The sequence below is a fragment of the Trichechus manatus genome, unplaced genomic scaffold (assembly GCF_000243295.1).
Source record: "Trichechus manatus latirostris isolate Lorelei unplaced genomic scaffold, TriManLat1.0 scaffold00131, whole genome shotgun sequence".
In the NCBI taxonomy this organism is placed as follows: domain Eukaryota; kingdom Metazoa; phylum Chordata; class Mammalia; order Sirenia; family Trichechidae; genus Trichechus; species Trichechus manatus.
Window position 1 is genome coordinate 7,010,573 of NW_004444067.1, and position 21,948 is coordinate 7,032,520.

General features: G+C 48.1%; 1 protein-coding gene across 5 annotated transcripts in view; it reads left to right on the forward strand.

Moving 5' to 3' along the window:
• Window positions 1-19,989, forward strand: part of SFSWAP (splicing factor SWAP) — a 79,723-nt gene extending 59,734 nt beyond the window's left edge. For 3 of the 5 annotated variants that reach the window (XM_023739278.1, XM_023739276.1, XM_023739277.1), the window contains 5 exons: window positions 3,630-3,898; window positions 9,876-10,001; window positions 17,992-18,156; window positions 19,062-19,134; window positions 19,608-19,989. In XM_023739278.1, the coding sequence (XP_023595046.1) occupies window positions 3,630-3,898; window positions 9,876-10,001; window positions 17,992-18,156; window positions 19,062-19,134; window positions 19,608-19,673 (699 nt within the window). In that variant the 3' untranslated portion in view covers window positions 19,674-19,989. Of the gene's footprint in view, window positions 1-3,629; window positions 3,899-8,259; window positions 8,530-9,875; window positions 10,002-17,991; window positions 18,157-19,061; window positions 19,135-19,607 lie in introns of those variants that run through there. The other 2 variants (XM_004385010.2, XM_023739279.1) reach the window with 2 other exon arrangements.
• Window positions 19,990-21,948: the final 1,959 nt, after the last annotated feature.

Below are 21,948 nucleotides of genomic sequence, written 5' to 3' on the forward strand. Positions count from 1 at the left end.
TCTTAGCCCCCACCTCACGGTGCTGTGAGGACAGTGGTGCTGGTGTGGGACGCACTGTGGTGGGTGTCTGACAGATATTGTCGTAGCCCCCACCTCACGGTGCTGTGAGGATGATGGCGCTGGTGTAGGACGCACTGTGGTGGGTGTCTGGCAAGGAGAGCCTCTGCCAGTTAGAACGGTGTGATGCCTCCAATTGTAGGACATCCTAATGTCAGAGATGGCAAAGTGTGACGAGTAGGGACGTCTCAGAACCCGTGAAGGGTGGCAGCACCTAACAGCCTGTGCGTGGCACATGAGTCTGCAGTGTGATGGCTCACTGGGTGCTACCGTTCTTCGTGTGGTGTTGGTTATCCTTTGCTTTTTTATTCTCCAGTCTGATTACAGGGTTTTAAATATCCCTTTAGTACTATTAAGGAGCCCTAGTGGCACAGTGGTTAAGCACTTGACTGCTAACCAGAAGGTCGGTAGTTCAAATCCACCAACTGCTCCAAGGGAAAACAATGTGGCAATCTGCTTCCATAAAGATTTACAGTCTCGGAAACCCTACGGGGCAGTTCTTCTCTGTCCTATAGGATCACTGTTTAGCCATTTTAGGAGGTAGCGTATAATCAAGAACCAATAAGTCCAAGCTGCACTGAAGACATTGGTGAAAAACAAGGCTCCAGGAGTTGACGGAATACCAACTGAGATGTGTCTGTTTGCATGCAGCACTGGAGGTGCTCACTCATCTATGCCAAGAAATTTGGAAGACAGGTACCTGGCCAACCGACTGGAAGAGATCTATCCATATGTGTGTCCATTCCAAAGAAAGGTGATCCCACAGAAGCGAAAATTATCAAATGATATCATTTATATCACCGGCAGGCACGATTCTGCTGAAGATAATTGATACCACCAAGACTTGATGGCACCTAACAGCAACAGCACACGGTCACTCGGAGTCGGAATCGACTTCATGGCAGTGGGTTTTGGAGTCCTTTAGGGTGAAAAATAGAGGTCAGCACAATAAATAATCTGAATTCAGCCTGGCAGAGGTCACCATAGTTCAGAATTATGAAATCAGGGGCCATTTTTCACTTTAACGGTGAAGGGTAATCATTTTGTTAGAATAAATAGGTCTCATGATTTGATTACAAGTTATATTTCGAAAATATTAAGATTACCTCCTTGCTTCAATACAGAGTACCAAATGTTAACCATGGTGGTGAAATAGTATTAATGACAAACATTAGTTAAGACAAAGGCAGTAGCAACAAATGATAAGGTTCAGAAATCCACATTAATAGGCTGGCAATAAAAATATAAATAGAAACTCAGCGAATGAGTTCACTTTGCATGCTCTCCTGTTGTCTGTGTCTGTGCCTTATATTCCCTCTCATCCATTTGTCTGTGGCCCCCTGCTCCTTGGGACCCATATCTGTCCACCTGCTCTCTCTCTGCACGGGGCACAGTTGCACACACCCGCTCGTTGTGGTGGTTTTGACAGTGTCAGGAGTCCGTAAGGAGAACTCTTGGAGGAAAAGATGACAATGATGCCGTTTTCTTCTTCCCGTCACAGAGCAGCCTTGCTTAGGAAGGAGTGTATGGCTCAGTTCTGAAAACAGGCTTTCTCTCTCTTCCCCCTGGGCAGCGCCCCACGCCTTGTTTCGGAGAACTGCAAGCTGGCTCCGACTTCACGGAGTTCCCATCGTATCTGAGAGCTGAGCAGAGCCTTCTTTGTTGTCTGCCCCTGTATTCTTCCCATTTCTTGTGGTCTGTTCACAGACCTGGCCGGGCACTTGGATCTTTCACTACCTGGTGTTGAGTCCGAGCATAAATCCCAGCAGCCCTGTGGGCATCATCGCACAGATTCTGAGCGGTGTCTGTGGCTCTCTCAGTGGTCTCATTTTCCATGCGGTGTGTACTCCTCATTTAGAGTGCGTGGTGTGGGGATTTTTAAAAATTCATTGACGTGTTCTTGGTGTTTGCACACTGGTGATCCGTCTCCCCTGCAGCGTGTGTGGGAAAGGGTTAGCCAGAACGCTTACCCAGCGCGTCCCTTCTACAGCCTCTAGAGTTGCACGCCGACAACATGTTACTTATTATATTTTAAAGGGTTATTTAGTACGTGTGCCTGTGACAAGTCTTGACTAATGCTGGCATGGAAATAGTTGTTCTTAGATGTAGAGGCTGGGTTCTTATCCAATGTTTAAATGGTATATTTGTTTTAATGACAAAGTATTTCAAAGCTTAATGTGGTAAATATTGTTACACTGAAAGGATTTGAAGCAAGAAAGAGCTTTTTAACAGAAGAACTGTTCCACAATGAATGAGTTCTCTTGAGAAAATAGGTTCCCTTGTCCCTGGAGATAATTAGGCAGAGCCTTAAAAATGAACTTGGCTGTGTCCTTGCATCCTCTGTGCGTGCCCCTCCTGGGGGCCAAACACCAGAGCGGAACTGGAAGACCCCAAGCTGCTCTGCCAGAGGTCCTGGCTCTGGAGCTGTCTTCCCTGGGAAGCAACTACCCTGGAACAAGGCCTGCTCTTCCTCGGGAGTCCCCCTCCTTCCCACTGCCCCTGTGAATCTCTGCAGGACGGTGGGCCCTGTGGGCGGTGGTGTGCTGTGCGTATGAACAGCAGGCTGGGTGCTGCATCATGGAGCGGCCAATCTGAGTGCCATCGGGCCCTCACAGTCTTCACTGCACTCACCCCGCCAGTGTGCCATTGCTGGCATTGCAAAGCCAGAACGAGAGCATAATGTCCAAATAGCCATTGTTTTCCTCAGCCAGTTGGCCTTGAGGAGGGTGGCCTTGTCCACGTGGACCCAAGGAGAGGGAGGGAAGGAAGGAAAAACCAACTCACAGTTGAGGAATTACAGATGCTTTGCACAGTCATGGCTTGAGTTCAGGCAGAGGCGAGCCTGGCACAGGGGAGGCGCCTGCTGGAGCTCGACCCTGCAGGTGCAGCTGGAGCGCGGGCGGGGGGCCGGCTGATAAATGGCGACTTCTCAGTACGTGGCGTCTCCAGTGTGTGGGGTTTAATGGCTGTGGTTAAAATTCATTTCAGTGAATTGAGGAGTGACCTTTTCATTGACAAGGGGACGGGCTGCAGGAGGAGGACTGTGGTATTTCTGGCCTGCGTGCCTGCAGGACGCCCATAGAGCCGGGCGCGCCCCTGCCTGACACTGCCCTGCTAGGTCAGACCTTCATCACAGCTGCTTTCAGAGCGTACAGAGATGCATAGAAAACCTGAAGCTGGAGGTAGCGGGCTCTCTTTTTCAGTGAAAAGGTGAAATTATTTCTTAAAAGAGCAAACGTAGATCTTTTCCAACTTAGTATCTTGGTCGTCTTACCTCTTTCATTACGTCTCACATCTACGGCCTGCAGATTGGCAGAGGAGTTCCTGGATGGGAAGACACTCAGCGGAGAGAAAAATTTTAGTTGTTCTTTCGGCGCCTGAGGGGTCCTGAGCAGAGGGTCTTGAGGGTCATCCTTCCCCTGAGGTGCTGGGGGGACTTGCAGGAGCAGATGTAGAGCCAGAGGCGGGGAGGTGATAAGAGGTGTACGTGGTGGGCGTGAGGGGCTGGCGTCGAAATCTCACAGGTCTTCATTTAAATCGCTATTCACATCCGGCATCTGCTTTGTTCACAGGAAGCTGGTACCACCTCACCCTGCGCTCCGCTAGTCGCAGGGAGAGGTCTGCCCGCTCTGGAAGGGAAACCACCTGACAGGCCTTCAAGCAGAAGCAAAGATGCGCCCCGGGAAGAAGAGAGGGAGAAGAAAAAGAAAAAGCACAAAAAACGGTCTCGAACGAGATCCCGCTCGCCCAAGTACCACTCGTCGTCCAAGTCCAGGTCCAGGTCGCACTCAAAAGCCAAACACGCCCTCCCCAGCGCCTACCGGACGGTGCGGCGGTCGAGGTGGGTGTGCAGGGCGGCACTGCCGTCTGGCGTGGCACGTAGAGCCGCGTGGGGTTGTGAAATAGGTACCTGTGAGGACACAGGTGCGTGTGTGTGTGTAGATACACCCCTGCAGATCCAACTGGGCTCTTTAAAGATCTGTCTTAACTTCCTAAAACTCACCATCTGCTACCAGGGTAAATAGGTAGATATTTATTTATTTACATTTCAACAGGTCCTGGGAGCAGACCTAACACGCTTGCTGAATGTCTAAAAAATTCTCAGAGTGCTGTGCTGGTGGTGATGGTTGTGTTTGTTGTATGAGTGCACTTTTCCATGCTGAGTTCTTTTGAGTTTGGAAAGTTCAGAGCAGAAGGTGCCTTCACAGCTCACCTGTGTGCAGATTCTCTGCGAGAGCCTGTCAGAGTGAGACGTGGCCGTTGGGGCACGTCTGTCTTCTCCTGTAACCAACCTGCCTCTCCAGGCCTCCTGCTTAACTGAAAGCCATCGTCATGAGAAGCCAGCTTGTGAGAAAGCACTTTAACATTCCTGGCGACAGAAATAATCAATGTGAGAACCTTTAAGGGTCACGGAATTTTCTGCTTACTAAAGCAGTAAAAACCAAAGTGATGGGCTCGCGGGAGGTTTAGAGAAGCAGATTGCTATTTTTGGAGCCTTCGTCCTGCCTGTGGCTTTGTTCCTAGGTTCTGACGGGACTTCCCTCAGCCTCTTTGACGCAGCACTTGGCTTGCTGTGAGCTGGGTTTTCTTCTTTGATAGATGTCAGTTCTTAACTTTCTGTAGGAAAAATGCAGATGTCCTGGACTTTTTTTTTTTTTTTTTTTTTTAAAGTATAATTGGACACGTTTGCCTCTGAATAGATCCTAAAAACAATATGCTTTCCTGGTGTTTGTGCAGACCAAACCCCAAAGACTCGACAAGCATTTACACTTAACTTGTTGAAAGTGAAGTTGGACATGCTTGAGTGATGAGTAAATGCGATTTCTGGACGTCTGCATTTTTACTAATTCTTTAAAAGGTTCCTCACTTCCACCCTCTACCCCCCAACACACACTTAAACACAGAAGCCCTTAGTTTTGAATAAATGAACAATCTTGCTGACATTCTTTCTTTTTTGGAAAGCTCTCAGAAATTTGTATTTACCTATCAAAACTTTTTTAAGATTTCTCATTTGAAAAAGTATCTAATGCCATTCTGTAGCTGAAAATACATAACCTGGGGCCTAAGCTAGCCAGCCACGTAATGCCAGGTCCTGTAAAACTCCTTATTGCAGGGTTCAAACAAAAACGTAGTTTATGAACCCTAGTCTTGGGGGCCGCTAACTGTAAAATTACTCATACCACTTCTCTAGCGTGAGGAATTGGTTGAGTTTTGAATGTTTGACAGATACAGCCGATTGTGAGAGTGAGTGTTAAGTGTGTCCCATCTGTTCAGCTGTAAGGGGAGGATGACATAGGACTATGAACTTCCTCCCCCAGGCTGTTACATTCAGATGGAAAAGGTTCATCTGACACCTAGAATATTAAGTTTCTCAGTTTTATGTTTTTTTATTGATTGATTATCTGTGATAGAATAAATCATTTATATATTATTTAATTTTACTTTTTAAGTATTTTTTATATTAGATTTAGAGTTACATGTTTTTCTTTTACATTACAATAAAATTTTCTATTTCAGTGTACTCAATACTGAGAAGTGCAAACATCAAAATCTTACTCCTTATTTTGTAACTTCCAGTTAAAATAAGAAAAAAAATTAAGTTAAAATTTTCTCAGTGTGGGTTCTGCTATGACAGTAGGCTACCAGTTTTACCTTAATTTGACCTACAGTTAAAGTATTCTGCAGTGTGAACAGAGCTGAGAGTATTTTCATACCTCTCAAGCTTTTTTATATCAGTGGCTGGGGTAGTATTTACCTGACACCAAAAATGTGGATCAGCCCACTGATAAGTTCACTAAATAAGTTAAGCATTTGGTGTTTTATTTTGTTTGGATAAAATATCAAGGCACAGTGCAACTTTATTACAATATAACGAAGCAAAACCTTCAAAGTGTTTGATGATGCATGGAGTGCTACCTTGAAAGTTAGTATATGATGATTGTTCTCCTTGGTAACAAACCCGTGTTCTGTGCACAGCCACCCGAGGTGGTTTTAGAGGGGCTCAGGTAAGAGGCGAGGCTGAGAGACTAGCTCTCCTGTGCTAGAGGAGTCGGGAAGCTAAGTTAAGTGAGCAGGTAGTTCCCACTGTTGCCCCTCTTGTGTGAATCGGCCTCAGCTTTCACTCAGGAAGAGTCTGTTCTATCAGGTCGTATTGCATTCCATCCTCAGCTGGTTGCAGACCTGATTTCTCAATCCAGACTTTCCAGCACTGATAAATCCAGGGGGATCTGGATGGGTTTAAAATGCACCAGTCGTAAAATGGGGTGGGTTGGTATTCTTCTCAGTAATACAAATTGTGGAATATAAAGAATAATTAAATTTTAACCAAAGTATTTAAGTTGCTAATGATATTGTCATAATTTTTTCTTTAACTATCTGTCTTTTCAGATAGAATAACCCAATACAGACATAATTTCTACGTAGGACATAGGAGACTTGTTTCTCGGGCCTGAGACAACTTAATTGATTGTTTTAAAATGACTACTGCCAGCTCAAAGTAAAATGCCGCATTTGTTAATATTTCTAATTGTGGTAGGATGCTACAATTGAAATATATTTTCTTTTATATGTTAAATTGCTAAAATTCTCTATAAAATGTAGAAAGTTAAGATTTAGAAAGCCTTTTTATATCATAACGAGTTTTTGTTTATATATAATGTTTTACAGGTAAAGTCCCACTCATTCAGTGTGTCTAATAAGTAACTGCGACTCCCATAGGCGAATTGCTCTTGGAAAAATCTGTAGAGTGTGGGGTTCTTTTCTCTTGTGTTGTTTAGTGTTGTATGTTTATGTCCCGTGAGCTTCTCTGCCTCAGTGGAATGATTGCTTTACGAAGTACTCAGGCAGTTTACTGACTGCCTACAATTAAATTTGGTTTTAATGGTTTAGGTATTTTTAAACTGAACTTCAAAGAGTAAAGGTTGAAGCCGAGTTTATTTTTAAAACTTTTGGTAAGATGTCCTTTGGTGTTTTTCTATCTTCAGAGCTAGTCTGGCGTTTGGGGGGAGGTTCTGTGTAGATTTTTGAATTTCATCATGTTAAGATCTCCTCAAGTGCAGAGAAACTATAAAGGTACATTGCTTTGTAGACATTCACCCCCCAGGGACTTCCACTCTGGGGAAGAGGAGGTGGGAGCTGGGGGTTAATAGTGACTTTTTTTAGCACTTACATTCAGTGTTCAAAAAGAACTCAAGCAGGCATAATTGGGATCAGACTTTGGTTTGAAATGTACAATTCCTGACCCCTCTTCCCCTCGATAAACAGCGTGGCCAGCAGTAAAAGGAACTGATGTAATCGACAGACCCCGTTCCTTAAGGGCGAGCTAGCGCTGTGAGAGTTCCGCCTGGTCATTTGCAGAGTGCTCACGTGCGGACACTGGTTCTGTACTGGTGCGGTAACTGTAAACAAGACCCAGGTAAAACAGCAAGTGTGGTTGGGACTTAGTGCTGCAGGAGGAAGAGAGAGCCACAGCAGGCACCCGGCCTGTTAGGGAATTGTCACAAATCCATAGATGAAATTTAGTCCTCAGTCTAAACTTGAGGAAAACCCAAAGTCAGGGGCTTCTCAAATGTTAAAGCACAGATGCTCAGTCATCTGTCCAGTTTGTGCAGCTGCGTGAAGCCCTGTGTGCAGTGAATGGAGGAAGTCAGGGAGAGGAAATGGTTAAGTGCTGGTGACAACAAGTTGTTTATAAATACAGTCATCATCATTCAGGTAAAATTTCTGGAATTTTATCATTGAAAAACGTCTCATCATGCCTTTATTTGAAAGTAAACCCTTGTGATTATTCAGGAAAAAAATCTCTGAGTTGCATGATGCTTGAGAAATTGTAATACACATGATCTCGTCCCCTTTCAGAAGCCCCCTAGTCACGTGGTGCAGATAATTTACTTATAAAACGGAACTCCCGTTTGTTTCTACGCTGTGTTGTGGTGGCAGTATTAAAAGCTCAATTGACAGAATAAAAAGCATTAAAGCTTCTTTAATTAAAATACAGCTTAAGGAATTATCTGATGTCGTTTACTGTCTCCAATTCTGAGATGGGCTCCCTTCCCAGATAACTTGAAATCTAGTATTAACGGCCACTCTGCTTTAAAGAGACGGAATACTAATAGCCACTGCGAAACGGTGCTGTATTTCAGAGTTACGAGCTTGCAGGCATTGACAGCTAACCTCCTTTTCCTGATTCCTGGGTTTATATAGAGTGCTACACTTCAGCTTTCCATAAGGTGCTGTAGCTCTGACCAAGGTGCAGAGCTTTTTCAGGACTCTAGTCCCAGACCAGCTCATTTCACTCTGGGTGCCTCCATACCACAGCCCCACAGCCCCCCCAGGGACACTGAGCGCGGAGCCGGGGCACAGCGTCTGGCGAGCGGCGGCGGCGGCCGAGCAGGAGCGCTATCAGGCAGCCTCGACCACGAAAAGATTTGACTCCTGGAGCTCTTTTGAGGGAAAACCTGGTAAAATGTCAAGGTGTCTACTGACTCACCTTTGTAATCTCTTTTATAAGTCTTAGGAAAGGTCTGGGGGAAGAAAGGCCAAACCGTTGGACAAGCTAAAAGCAGCTAACTTGTTAACAGTTAACAGGCGAGAGGAGCCCCACCCCCGAGCCCTGTTTATCCTGGGGCAGGTCCGGTCCAGGACTGTCGAGTTTTTCCAGGAACGACGCGGGCTTTTCTCTAGGACACGAGAGGGTGGAATGCGATCATAGGCTGATCTTTGCTACAGCAGCATGTGTTGGGGTGTTTTTGTTTGTTTTTTTGTTTTTGTTTTTGTTTTTTTTGTCTTATTGCAATTAAAACGTGTCAATGTAATTTTTTTTTTTTAAGGCAGAATCAAACTGCTCTTCTTCATATTGTTTTCAAGTGGGTTGTCATGGAAACAGAAAGGAAAGAAATGAGTTTTTTGGGGTTTTTCCCCCAGATTTCTGCTTATTGCAGGTCTTCCCAAAACAGTGATTTTCTGAGTGAAAACAGAACTGAAACAACAGTGCTAAGCCCACCGCTAGGGGCCCTGCGCTTAGGACCTGACCCCCATGTGGCTGAGGGTCCCGAGCAGGTTCTGCACTGACTGTCGGGGGTCTTTGCTGCCTGTGTGGCCTGTGTCGTGCTTGAGCACACGCAGTCTCTTCAGGCACGCCAAGGGCAGGAATAGCATACTAATGGACGGTTTTGCGTCCATGAAATCTCATCAAAACTTAAGTTGTTTAAATTATCATGAGAATGGCATGTTCAGCTTTGGAGGTTGTAGGCTTCATGCCACTGTACCCACAGCCAATTCTTGATTATTTGTGCTGATAGACCCCAAGAGGAGTGGGAACAGAAGAAATTTCCAGGGGACCCCCTAGCTTCATTACCGTCTGGTGTCTGCCTCCACTGACCCTACTGCCATTTCTCAGAACACGGAGAAACGATCCCCTGCTTTTCACTGCCCCGCCTTACCTAGTTTTGATGGAGATAGCAGTAAGCTGAGGGTTGTGGGGTGATAAAGTGGGCAGAGACGAGAGGAAGGAGGAGACGCAGAGCTGAGACGGCCGTAGATTGTGCAGTCAGGCCTTCAATGTGGAGTGTCGGCGGCCACTGGCTGTTGGAACCAGCCACTCAGATAGCCTCTGGCCTCAGACGGGAGCGTGCGTTGGTTGGGAGCTCAGCGCTGGTGTGGTGAGGAGAGGAGGTGTCTGTGCCGGTGGAGTGGGGGCCGGGAGGAGCCCGCCCCAGCACCTGCACAAGCTGTGCTGCCAAGGCCTGCAGACTCAGGCCACAGAAGATGGTGTCGAGCAGACCAGACTCGGGCACTAAACCCGCCCCTCCTCTGTTCAGGTCGCGGTCCAGGTCCCCTCGGAGAAGAGCACACTCCCCGGAGCGGCGCCGGGAAGACCGAAGTGTCCCCACTGCCTACCGCGTGAGCAACAGCCCTGGGGCCAGCCGGAAACGGACACGCTCCAGGTGGGCCGTGTGTAGACAGACGAGTGCCACCGGGTCTCCGTGTTGGAAGGGGCGGAGGGCTTTGTGCACAAGTCATGGAGCACAGCTGTGGGATCAAAGGGAGACTTGCTGTCCATGTGGCCTCTGTGACCGTTAGAGCCCAAACGGGCAGGGGAGGGGGCCCTGAGCTCTGTGGGCTGGGAGTACTGGTGGGCAGGGGCCTGCTGGGATCCTGGGTCGCCTCGCTCCAGGGGCTCTGGGTCAGGTTCCCGCCAGCGTTGGGTCCACATCCTGCTCCTGTGCTGGACCAACACAGCCCCGACACGTGCTTCTCTGCTGGCTACAAGAAGGAGGACGCCTGGGTGGACTGGTGAAAAGAGAGCCAGGGCGTCCGGTCCAGAGGCTGTGCCTGGACGCACCCACGGTCCCTGCAGCTGCCTGAGTGGTCCGTGCCGGCGACTGAGTGCGCGCCCGTGGCACCCACGAGGGCACAGAGCGAGGCAGGGCCACTAGCTGCCGGTCAGGGCTGTGCGAGGCAAGCGCGTGGGGTTGGTTTGTCCCCTGACATGGGCACCCAGCTGTGGGCCTGCTCTCCACCACTGATCCCAGAGCCACCTCCTCACCACACAGGTGGCGGTGAGAGGGCCACCAGGTGCCCTAGGCCGGCTCCATGCTCACAGGAATGGCCTAGCTTCTGTCCGTGGCGCTCACGGGGCTGCCGTGACCCCAGGCCAGCAAGCACAGTGGGCAGCAGCCTCTAGGAGTGCCACAGCGGGCCTCTCCCCCGTCCCCCTCGCTGGCTATGCCCTCGGCTATAGGTGCTTTCCAGGGACAGGCCCTTCCTCAGTTTGCTTGCCTGGGCTCATGTTCACAGCTGATGGCTGCCACCTGGGTGTTCCATAGCAGTGAGCCTGTGCTTCAGTTCTCCCTAAAAATGAGGGCTCCCGAAGAGCGGGGGTGGTGTCCTCTGTGTGTGCACCCACACGGGTGCCAGCACAAGCCCAACCAGCGCAGACTGCAGGCACCGTCCTCCTGGCGACGGGGGGCCCAGCAATGGGGGCAGCAGTGTGGCCCCTCTGCAGGCTCATATTTTACGGTGCTGTGCCCATGTGAGGCTCAGGACGTGCGGGGTCCAGGACTTCAGGATCACAGTGTGGGGAGCACGGTGGGTCCAGGACTTCAGGATCACGGTGTAGGGGACACAGTGGGTCCAGGACTTCAGGATCATGGTGTAGGGGGCACCATAGATTCTAGGACTTCAGGATCACGGTGTGGGGGGCATCATGGGTCCAGGACCTTCAGGATCACGGCATGGGGGGGGGTGCCATAGATTCCAGGACTTCAGGCTCACGGTATGGGGGGGCGACATAGATTCCAGGACTTGAGGAGCACGGTGTGGGAGGCGCCATAGATTCTAGGACTTCAGGATCACGGTGTGGGGGGCATCACAGATTCCAGGACTTCAGGATCATGGTATGGGGGGCACGGTGGGTCCAGGATCTTCAGGGTCACAGTGTAGGGAGCACCATAGATTCCAGGACTTCAGGATCACAGTGTGGGGAGCACGGTGGGTCCAGGACTTCAGGATCACGGTGTAGGGGACACAGTGGGTCCAGGACTTCAGGATCATGGTGTAGGGGGCACCATAGATTCTAGGACTTTCAGGATCATGGTGTGGGGGGCACCCGTGGGTCCCCCTTCTCCCTGGACAAACCCGCGGCCATTGCCTAGCACTGCCCACCTGCTGAAGATGGCGGCCAGCTAGCAGCCTCACGTCGGCTCCTCCATCATAATGCATTCACAGGGGTAGTTCTGGGAAGACCAAGGGGGAAGTCCTGCTGTAATCTGTCCAGTTGTACGATGGTCTCCACTAACCGGTAAAATGGGATCTCTTCTTCCCAAAAGCCGACCGACTTTGGCTAAGGTGTCCCGTCCAGCTCGCTCACCCTGCGTGTAACTGCGTTCTGTGCCTTGGTCCTCCCTCACCAGGCACACGTGGCTGTCGATTGTGATGTGAAATGGAAATCTGCTTTAAGGTTTTCTTCCTTAAGCAAGTAATTGTTGAACATTTGAAAATCATTATCACCTTCAGTTTATGGAAAGGGCATGGTCTGAAAATGGATTCTGGGTAGCAAAAGATCTCTGTTAACAGAGGAGTTCTTGCTTTGTCCTCAGATTAACCTTTGTACTGAGAGAGCTGTCGCAGGAGAAAAAGGTGATGATGCTGGGCTCATCGAGCGCCTTCTAACCAGGCTGACATCAAAACCTGTGTGATCTTTCTGACACTCTCGTTGGCACTTTAATAAGGCACACATCCTGACAGATGGGATTAAGACCTCACTCCGAGCACTCTAAACCGGTTAACCTGGCAGAGGTGAACAGACTCGCAGTTACCAGCAGGCTGAGTCAGCTGTCGGCGCAGAGCAGTTCCATTAGCAACTGAATTCTGTGAACCCTGCGCTCACAGCGCACCCCTCCATCTTCCCATCTCAGCGTCTGTGTGGTCCCCGAGCCACGCGCAGTGGCATGTGGCTAACTCACTCCCGCGTGCTACCACTCCGCCTGACGAGATTACCCCAACAGTGAGAGGGGGCCCCCTGCCCGGATCTGACGGGCAAGTTAAAAAAAAAAAAAAAACAGTACAGTAAACTCCGCCATACATAGAACGTTTACCTCAGTTCAACAAGTGTTCACATTTGCCTGCTCTCTCTGTCTCTGTAAAAATATAGCTTTTTTTTAACTTTGTAGATATAGATATACTTTGTTTTTTCTGAAGCATTGAGAAGTACATTGCAGGCCTTGTGACACTTCCCCTAAGCACACTCCGTGGATCATAAACAAGGATGTGCTTTTCTCTGGTCCAAATGTCTTCATTGCACTCACAGAATCATCTGACAGAAAGTCTGTGACAGAGTTTATAGCCAAGGCAGTAAGGCAAGTAAAAGACATAAAAGGTATGAAGATTGGAAAAGAAAACCACCTTTTTACACAATTACGTAAAATCGTAAGGCATCTACAAACTACCTGCCAGAACTAAAAAGGAATTTGCAAACAGGCAGGACAGGCAGTGTTTCTTAAAGTCTATTTCTGTATACTGTCCATTGCTGTCAGATCAGTTCCGACTCAGCAACCCAGCAGGACAGGGTAGAACTGCCCCATAGGGTTTCCAAGGCTGTAATCTTTATGGAAGCTGACTGCCACAGCTTTCTCCCACGGAGAGGCTGGTGGGTTCAACCTGCTGACCTTTCGGTTAGCAGCCGAGTGCTTAACCACTGCGCCAGTATATATACTCGCCTAGAATAATTCAAAAATGAAATTAAAAACAACCCTGTTCATCACAGCTTCAAAACACACACACTACTCGGATAAATTTAACAAAATGTGTGCAAGACATCTCTATACCGGAAAACACAACATTCTAAAGAGAAATTTTTTAAAACTTAAAACAATGGAGAGAGAGCCCGTATTCCTGGCTTGGAAGACATGGTGTTGGTCAGATGTCTGCTCTCCCCAAGTTGATCATAGTCGCAGCCTACCCCCGGTCAGAACTCCTGTGGGCTCTCGTAGACGGTGACGTGCTGACCTAAAGCTTGTGTGGAAATGGAAGGGACCCGGTAGAGCCCAGACAACCTCCATGAAGAAAACACTGGATTTCCAGACGGAGTAGAAAGCGGCAGGAGTCAAGGCCGAGGTGGGGTTAGAGTATGCGGACAGAGTGGAAGGCAGGGTAGAGGGTCCTGACGAGACCCCATGTGGCCGCGATTTCTCACAAACGCGCCAGAGCAGTCCAGCGAGGAGAGGAAAGGCGTGTTGTGGAAACTTACTAGAACAACCGAGACCAAAATGGGAAAAAAGCAAACCACACATTGTACACAAAAGTTACCTCAAGATGGTCAGACCCAGACATAAAAACTAGAACTATGACGCATTGTGAAGAAAACATAGGAGAATGTATTCTGACCCTGGGGGTGGAAAAGATTCTTAGGACTCAGAAAACCCCGCCATAATAAGTTAGACTTCGTTGAAATTAAAAAGTTCTCTTCAAGCGTCACAGTTAAGAAAATGAATAGGCAAGCCCCAGACTGGAGAAAAGATTTACAATCCATATCTCTAACAAAGGCCTTGTATCAAAATAAAGAGACAAACAACTGAACCCAGTTAAGAAATGAGCAAATGACCTGAGCAGACATTTCACAAAAGAATGTATTCAAATGGCCAGTAAGCTCAGGAAAAGATGTTCAGCATCATTAGTATCAAGAAAATGCAAATTAAATCCTACTAAGTGTTGGCAAGGATGTGGAGCAGCTGGAACTCCCTACATTGCTGGTGGGATGTGAAATAGTTCAACCACTTTGCAGACAGTTGGGCAGTTTCTTGTAAAGAGAAACATATTGCACCATGATCCAGCAGTTCTCTTCCTAGGTATTTACCCACTATAAAGTCAACATTTGACTACAGAAACTTCTTAATCGCCAAAAACTGGAAACAACCCGAATGCTTATTGACCAGGAGAATGCATAAACTATGGGATATTCATACAGTGTATTCATACTCCTCAGGGGAGAGAAACAAACTGCTGAGACCCCCGCCATAGTGGGCGTTGTGCTGAGCGAAGGAAGCCGGGAGAGCGCACAGCACGTGCTTCTGTGGTCACGTTTATGCAGCGGAGATGGTTGCCTCTGAAATGGGGAGGGGGAGCATACTGACTAAACGCAGCATTGAGGGAACTTTCCAGAATGGCAAGATGTTCTCTGTTGGGTTAGGGGCCAGGGTTTCACAGTGTATGCACTTGTTAAAACTCATCAGACAGACAAGATGTTTCACGGTGTGTGGAGTATACCACCATTAAGAAAAAAGAAGGCATTAGCCCATTCCTTCTATACATGCTTAGCAGGTTTTGTCGTTTGAGATGAAGTTGTAGTAACATTGTATCTGGTTTTACAGTTAAGAATAGGTACCCTACCTTTAATTAATTCGTGTAGCGACCCCATAACCTTAGCCAGATTAGGGGTTTAAATCATTTTGGACTTACAGGGCATGCTAGTAAATTTTTTGTTTGTTTATATCATGTATTTTAAAAGTGAAGTGTTATAATATGTGCAAAGACCTGGAGTTAGAAAACCAAAAGGGAAGAACGCTCAGCATTTCTCAAGTGGAAAGAACTGCAGAAAAAATTCAAGCCTCGAGTTGGAAGATTGAAGGATTCTACGGGGAAAATAGTAAACGATGCAGGAAGCATCAAAAGAAGATGGAAGGAATACACAGAATCACTGTACCAAAAAAAAATGGTCAAAGTCCAACCATTTCAGGAGGCAGCATATGATCGAGAACTGATGGTACTGAAGGAAGAAGTCCAAGCTGCACTGAAGACATTGGCAAAAACAGGCTCCAGGAATTGACAGAATACCAACTGAGATGTTTCAGCAAATGGATGCCGTGCTGAAAGTGCTCACTCATCTATTCCAAGATATTTGGAAGACAGCTACCTGGTCAGCCAACTGAAAGAAATCCATATTTATGCCTATTCCAAACAAAAGTGATCCAACAGAATGCAGAAATTTTCGAACAATATCATTAATACCACACACTAGTAAAATTTTGCTGAAGATCACACAAAAGGGGTTGCAGCAGTGTATTGAGAGAGAACTGCCAGAAATCCGAGCCGGATTCAGAAGATAACATGGAACGAGGGATATCACTGCTGATGTCAGATGGATCCTGGCTGAAAGCAGAGAATAGAAAGATGTCTACCTGTGTTTTATTGACTGTGCAAAGGCATTTGACTGTGTGGATCATAATAAATTGTGGATAACATTGCGAAGAGTAGAAATTCCAGAACACTTAATTGTGCTCATGCGGAACCTGTACATAGATCAAGAGGCAGTCATTCAAATAGAACAAGGGGATACTGTGTTGTTTAAAGTCAGGAAAGGTGGGCATCAGGGTTGCTATCCTTTCGCTATACTTACTCAGTCCGTACGATGAGCAAATAATCCGAGAAGCTGGACCATATGAAGAACGGGACTTCAGGATTGGAGGAAGACTCATTAATGACCTGCATTATGCCGATGACACAACCTTGCTTGCTGAAAGCGAAGAGAACTTGAAGCACTTTACTGCTGAAGATCAAAGGCTATACAGCCTTCAGTTTGGATTACACTTGAACATAAAACAAAAATCCTTACAACTGGACCAATAAACAACATCGTGATAAACGGAGAATAGATTGAAGTTGTCAAGGATTTTATTTTCCTTGGATCCACAATCAACCCCCATAGAAGCAGCAGTCAGGAATCAAACGACATGTTGCATTAGGCAAATCTGCTGCAAAAGACCTCTATAAAGTGTTAAAAAGCAAAGATGTCACTTTGAGGACTAAGGTACACCTGGCCCAAGCCATGGTATTTCCATCCGCCTCATGCATATGAAAGCTGAACAATGAAAGAGGAAGACCGAAGAAGAATTGATGCCTTTGAATTGTGGTGTTGGCGAGGAATATTGAATATACCAGGGACTGCCAGAAGAACGAACAGATCTGTCTTGGAAGAAGTACAGTCGGAATACTGCTTAGAAGCAAGGATGTCGAGACTTAGTCTCATGTACTTTGCATGTGTTATCAGGAGGGAGCAGTCCCTGGAGAAGGACATCATGCTTGGTAAGGTAGAGGGATCAGTGAAAAAGAGGAAGACTCAACGAGATGGATGGACACAGTGGCTGCAACAATGGGCTCCAGCATAACAATGACTGTGAAGATGGCGCAGGACTGGGCAGTGTCTCGTTCTGTTGTACATAGGGTCGCTGTGAGTCAGAAACGACTTGTCAGCACCTAACAACCACAACATCACGTATTTTAAAGGGGTGCGATTTACAAACCATGGAACTGGTAACCGTGGTCCTCTCTGGGGAGGAGCCCGGGGGATCAAGGGCAGGGAAGGAGCCTGAATACCTTTCTGAACTGAGCGTTTCTTTTACTTAAAAAAACATAAAATGTTTTAAGGGGAGTGGGAGGAAGGTAGAGGTGGCATGGAGTCAGGTTGTCCCACAGGAGGGGGATGTGAATTGGAAGGCCTGGGCAGGAGAAGGCTCCACAGCCTTTCCTTTAGAGAACGCCGAGCGTTCAGCAGTCCTGAGGTTAACACTGGGGATCGGAAAGAAATGCTGAGCTTTGTGTTTGTAAAATACTTAACTTTTGGTAATTTCCCGTTTTCTTTTTGGAAATTCTCAGTAAATTGTCATAAATGAAAGAGCAGTATAAATAGCATTGGGTTATCTTATCGTGTATTTTAAATGCACATAAAGTGCTGTTTCTATGTTAAATGCCATGAGCCTTTTGTTTAAGGACTGTGTGAGAGGGACAGAAGCTTCCTTCCACAGAGAAGACAAGATGGTTTTCCTCTTACTCCTGGTGACTTGTTAAGCCCATCAGTTGTTGGGCTGAATCCATTGATAGCTAGTTAAATGAAGTGTGTGTGTGTGTGGGTGTGTGTGGGTGTGTGTGGGTGTGTGTGGGTGTGTGGGTGTGGGTGTGGGTGTGTGTGTGTGTGTAAACCTGTTGCCATTGAGTCGATTCCGACTCATAGCGACCCTACATGTATGTACATATACCCGTATGTATCTCCTAAAAGGAATTAATGAATTAATGTGTGTAGAAAGGTGGTATCACCAACTTGTCACTTGAAAAACATCTCTGAGGAGTGTGCCTCTTAGCTCAAGTAGATACAAGAGACTAAATGGGCAGCTTCTGTCCAGAGGTGAGGTGAGATGGGAAGGCAGAGAGGGTTAGGAGCTGGTTGAATGGACATGGGGAATCGGGTGGAAAGGAGGAGTGTGCTGTCACAGTATGAGAAGAGCAGTTAGAGTCACATAACAATGTATGTATAAATTTTTGTATGGGAAAAAAGAAAAACATATCTCTGCAAAATGTCTTAGACCCCAAATGTACTCATTCCTGCCCAGTTCCTTGTCTTTAAATCGTACGTACGTTTCTCTCATGAACACGTTTCTCCTCTAGAAGTCCCCATGAGAAGAAGAAGAAGAGGCGATCACGGTCACGGACCAAGTCCAAGGCCAGGTCTCAGTCAGGGTCCCCAAGCAAGCAGTCTGCACACAGGATGTCAGCGCACTCGGCCAGCATCTCTCCTGTGGAGAGCCGGGGGTCCAGCCAGGAGCGCTCCAGGTAACCTCACCCACCACCCTCGCCTGCACCCTGGACCTCAACCCCTGGGCAGCACAGTGGGGGAGCACAGGGAGTCAGAACTCACTGCTGGGTCAGTGGACATGGTTACAGCGCCCCACTGGACCGGGACTCGGGCACATCGAGGCCAAAGTGATTGTCAGTGTCAGGAATCTATCAGGACCCAGGCGCAGGCCGCCCTGCCAGCGTCGACTGACGGTCCTCGTGTGTCAGCTTTTTTCAGATCAGCCAGAGAGGAGACTTTCCTATCAGATCTCCATCCACCCCGTGCCCCAGGCCCTGGGCAGCAGGCTCAGGATTATATCATTTGGGAGTAAAGTCTGCTCATACTTGGTCGTGAACCCACTGCTTTGATGAGTCAGAACAGTGGGTGTGCCCCAACTTGGGAGTTAAGCATGTCTCTTCTCTTGAGAACAGCAGGGAGAGACTCCGGCTGACCTAAGATCAGTCAGGGTTGAAGATGTGAGATCGTTGTTAAAATGTAAAGAGGCATGGGTCCCCAACCACAGGGCGTGTCCCCCAACCACAGGGCATGTCCCACAGAGTCCCCCCTCGGCACAGAGCAGGGAGGGTCTGCTGGGCTCTGGAGCCCTCAGCCCAGAGAGGCTGCAACAGGGGGATGTCAGCCTCATGGCGCTTCTTTCCTACTGTCCTCTCTCAATGTGTCTGATATGATGTCTGTAGAGAGGTGTATTCTGGGTTAGGTTGTACTTCATAAAATATTAAAAATCTATGTAACAAATACAAGAGTGAAATATGTGTTTATAATGTTATTTCTAGGGAGTGGGAATATGGGTGTTGTATTTTTCTTTGTACTTTTCTGCATTGTTAAGCTATGTTAACAATTTTTGTTTTTAAAACCTCTGATCTCTCTGTATTTGCTTTAGGGGAGTTTCTCAGGAAAAAGATGGTCAGATCTCGTCAGCAATTGTTTCCTCTGTGCAAAGCAAAATAACTCAGGTAAGACCGGAAGGGGGGCTCCCTCTCCTGTTATAAACGGGCCTTGTCTGCGAGTGGTCTGTTCTGTTCCGCTGGCTCTCATTTCGTGGATTCAGATGGGCATCCTGGGCTGACACCCCCCAGGGGACCAGCAACGTTGGGGGTGGGGCAGAAGCAGCACAGGGTGTTGCTTCTGGGCCTGGGTCCGCGGTGTTGCTGGTGCTCCACAGGGCAGCCAGCCCAACCTCCTCCCGGAGAGTCAGACCACGCAGTGACTCAACTCAGTGAAGCCCTGCCCCTGTTTAAGCATTTAGAAGTCATGCCTTCCCTCTGCCAGCTGTCTCAGTAGGTGGAAGGAGCACTGTCTCTTGCCTTTGCCCACTGACACTGCCCTACGCTGTCTCCCTCTCGGTGGGCTCTTCCTGAGGCCACAAGGCTACACCTGGTCTCAGTGCTGCTCACAGGGGCTCTTCAGTGTCCTCTCGCCTTCACAGGACCTGATGGCCAAAGTGAGAGCAATGCTTGCAGCCTCCAAAAACCTGCAGACCAGTGCCTCCTGAGCCCGCGGGCCAGCTGCCACACAGCCCAGCGCCAGAGCCGGCACAGGCGTGGCCACGGTCTGCCTCTGCAGCCTGAAGCATCTGAGGTCACAGAACCGGCAGAGCCGAGATGCGTACTTCTGTCCAGATCATCACAGAAACCACCCGATGTTCCACCCGGGCTCCCTCAGACAGGTGGCGGCTTTTGTAAATTAATTTTTGATGACATTTTCAGTTTAAGATTTTTGACCAGCAGTCTCTTACCTGTATATTTGTAAATAATATCATGTTTCTGTGAAAACGTATCCAATAAAATTAGAGGAAGACACCTTTTCTAGCAGCACTGGGGTGGTCCCTTCCTTGCCTGGCCTGCGACTTTGTTGTTACCCTGTTGCCACTATCTTCTGGATCCGGCACATGTCCAAGAGACGTGGAGAGTTGGGGGTGGTTGTGGGGTTTGCCTGCCTGCAGCAGCGGCCTTGGGAAGAGCCCTCTTACCCCCTCTTCTCTGCCCCCACCCCGCTTCCCGGCCCAGCTCTACATCCTGTTCACCTGCAGGTATGGTCACTTCAAGGAGGCTCGGTCCCAGCTCACACACGGTTGCTGCGGGGAGAGGTGCTCTCTTGGCCTACCACTTGGTTCTGATGATGCCAGACAGTGGAAACGGGCTGCTCACGGTTAGCTTCGTGGCCACCGGGGAGAGCAGCAGGAGGGCAGATGGGCTCGGAAGGGCATCATGGCAGCACCTGGATCCAGCTGTTCCCGAAGCCAGCATTCCTCCTCCCTGAGTCATGTAGGCTGAGCACAGGCCCTTTTCTTTCTTTTGCATCCAGAAAGTCCCAACTGATATGTTGTCGCTGGCTGCCATCAAGTGGATTCTGACTCCGGTTGTACTGAACCATCCCCTCATCTTACCTGAGCTCTGCTCAGCTTCTGCCCTGGTGTCTCCTGAGACTCCAGATTACCCCCGGGAGCTTTTCGGCGCCCCTCCTATGTGGTGTCCTGTGTCGATGGACATGCGGCTTTGTCGCCTCACCTGGGATCGCAGGCCACTGCAGTCTAACCTGGCCCACACCTGTAAACACCACAGACAGGGCCGGCCGGCTCTCCATCCCACGGGAAGGAAGTTTCTGTGTGTAGCTTAACTCCCTTCTGGGCCAGTTTAGCAAAACCAAAACATGGGATTTATGATTTTCCCTTCTTTTAAAATGATCCTTCCCATGGACACCCAACGCAGGAGATACGGCGCATGGCCGTCCAGCTACCCCAGGGGTGACCACACACACCTGGCTGGAGCGGAGGAGCAGGGCGAGCAGCCCTCTGCTGCCTCCGAGAGCGGTGTACACGTCCAAGTAGTTGTCACCCGTTTCTACCGTGACTTCTGGGGTCTGTGTCTGACTTAGAGAGGATGTCTGCATGCCAGGATTAATTTTCTCTTATTTCTCCCTTATTGACTTTCATGCTTTTGGTTTTTGCAAGCAGTGCCACTGTTCTGCTGTGTCATTTTCCACTAGAAAGGGACTGGGCTTATTAACCAGAAATAAGGCAGTCTTGATGGGGGATGTTACGGGTTGAATTGTGTCCCCAAAAAATATGTTTTAAATCCTAACCTGTATTCCTGTGGTTATAATCCCATCTGGGAATGGTTGTCTTTGTTATGTTAATGAGGCAGGATTGTTGTTAGGTGCCATTGAGTCGGTTGTGACTCATAGTGACCCTCTGTACAACGGAATGAAACACCGCCCAGTCCAGCGCCATCCTCCCTCACGGTCATTGTCATGCTTTAGCCCATTGTTGCAGCCACTGTGTCAGTCCATCTCATTGAGAGTCTTCCTGTTTTTTGCTGACCCTGTACTTTACCGAGCATAATGTCCTTCTACAGGGACTGATACCTCCTGATAACGTCCAGTGTATGTGAGATGTAGTCTCGCCATCCTTGCTTCTGCGGAGCATTCTGGTTGTACTTCTTCCAAGACAGATTTGTTCGTTCTTTTGGCAGTCCATGGTATATTCACTATTCTTCACCAACACCACAACTCAAAGGCGTCAGTTCTTCTTCAGTCTTCCCTATTCATCGTCCAGCTTTCGAATGTGTATGAAGAGATTGAAAACACCATGGCTTGGGTCAGGCACACCTTAGTCTTCAAGGTGACATCTTTGCTTTTTAACACTTTAAAGAGGTCTTTTGCAGCAGATTTGCCTGATGCAATACATCTTTTGACTTCTTGACTGCTGCTTCCGTTTGTGATGATTGTGGATCCAAGTAAAATGAAATCCTTGACAACTTCAAGGATTG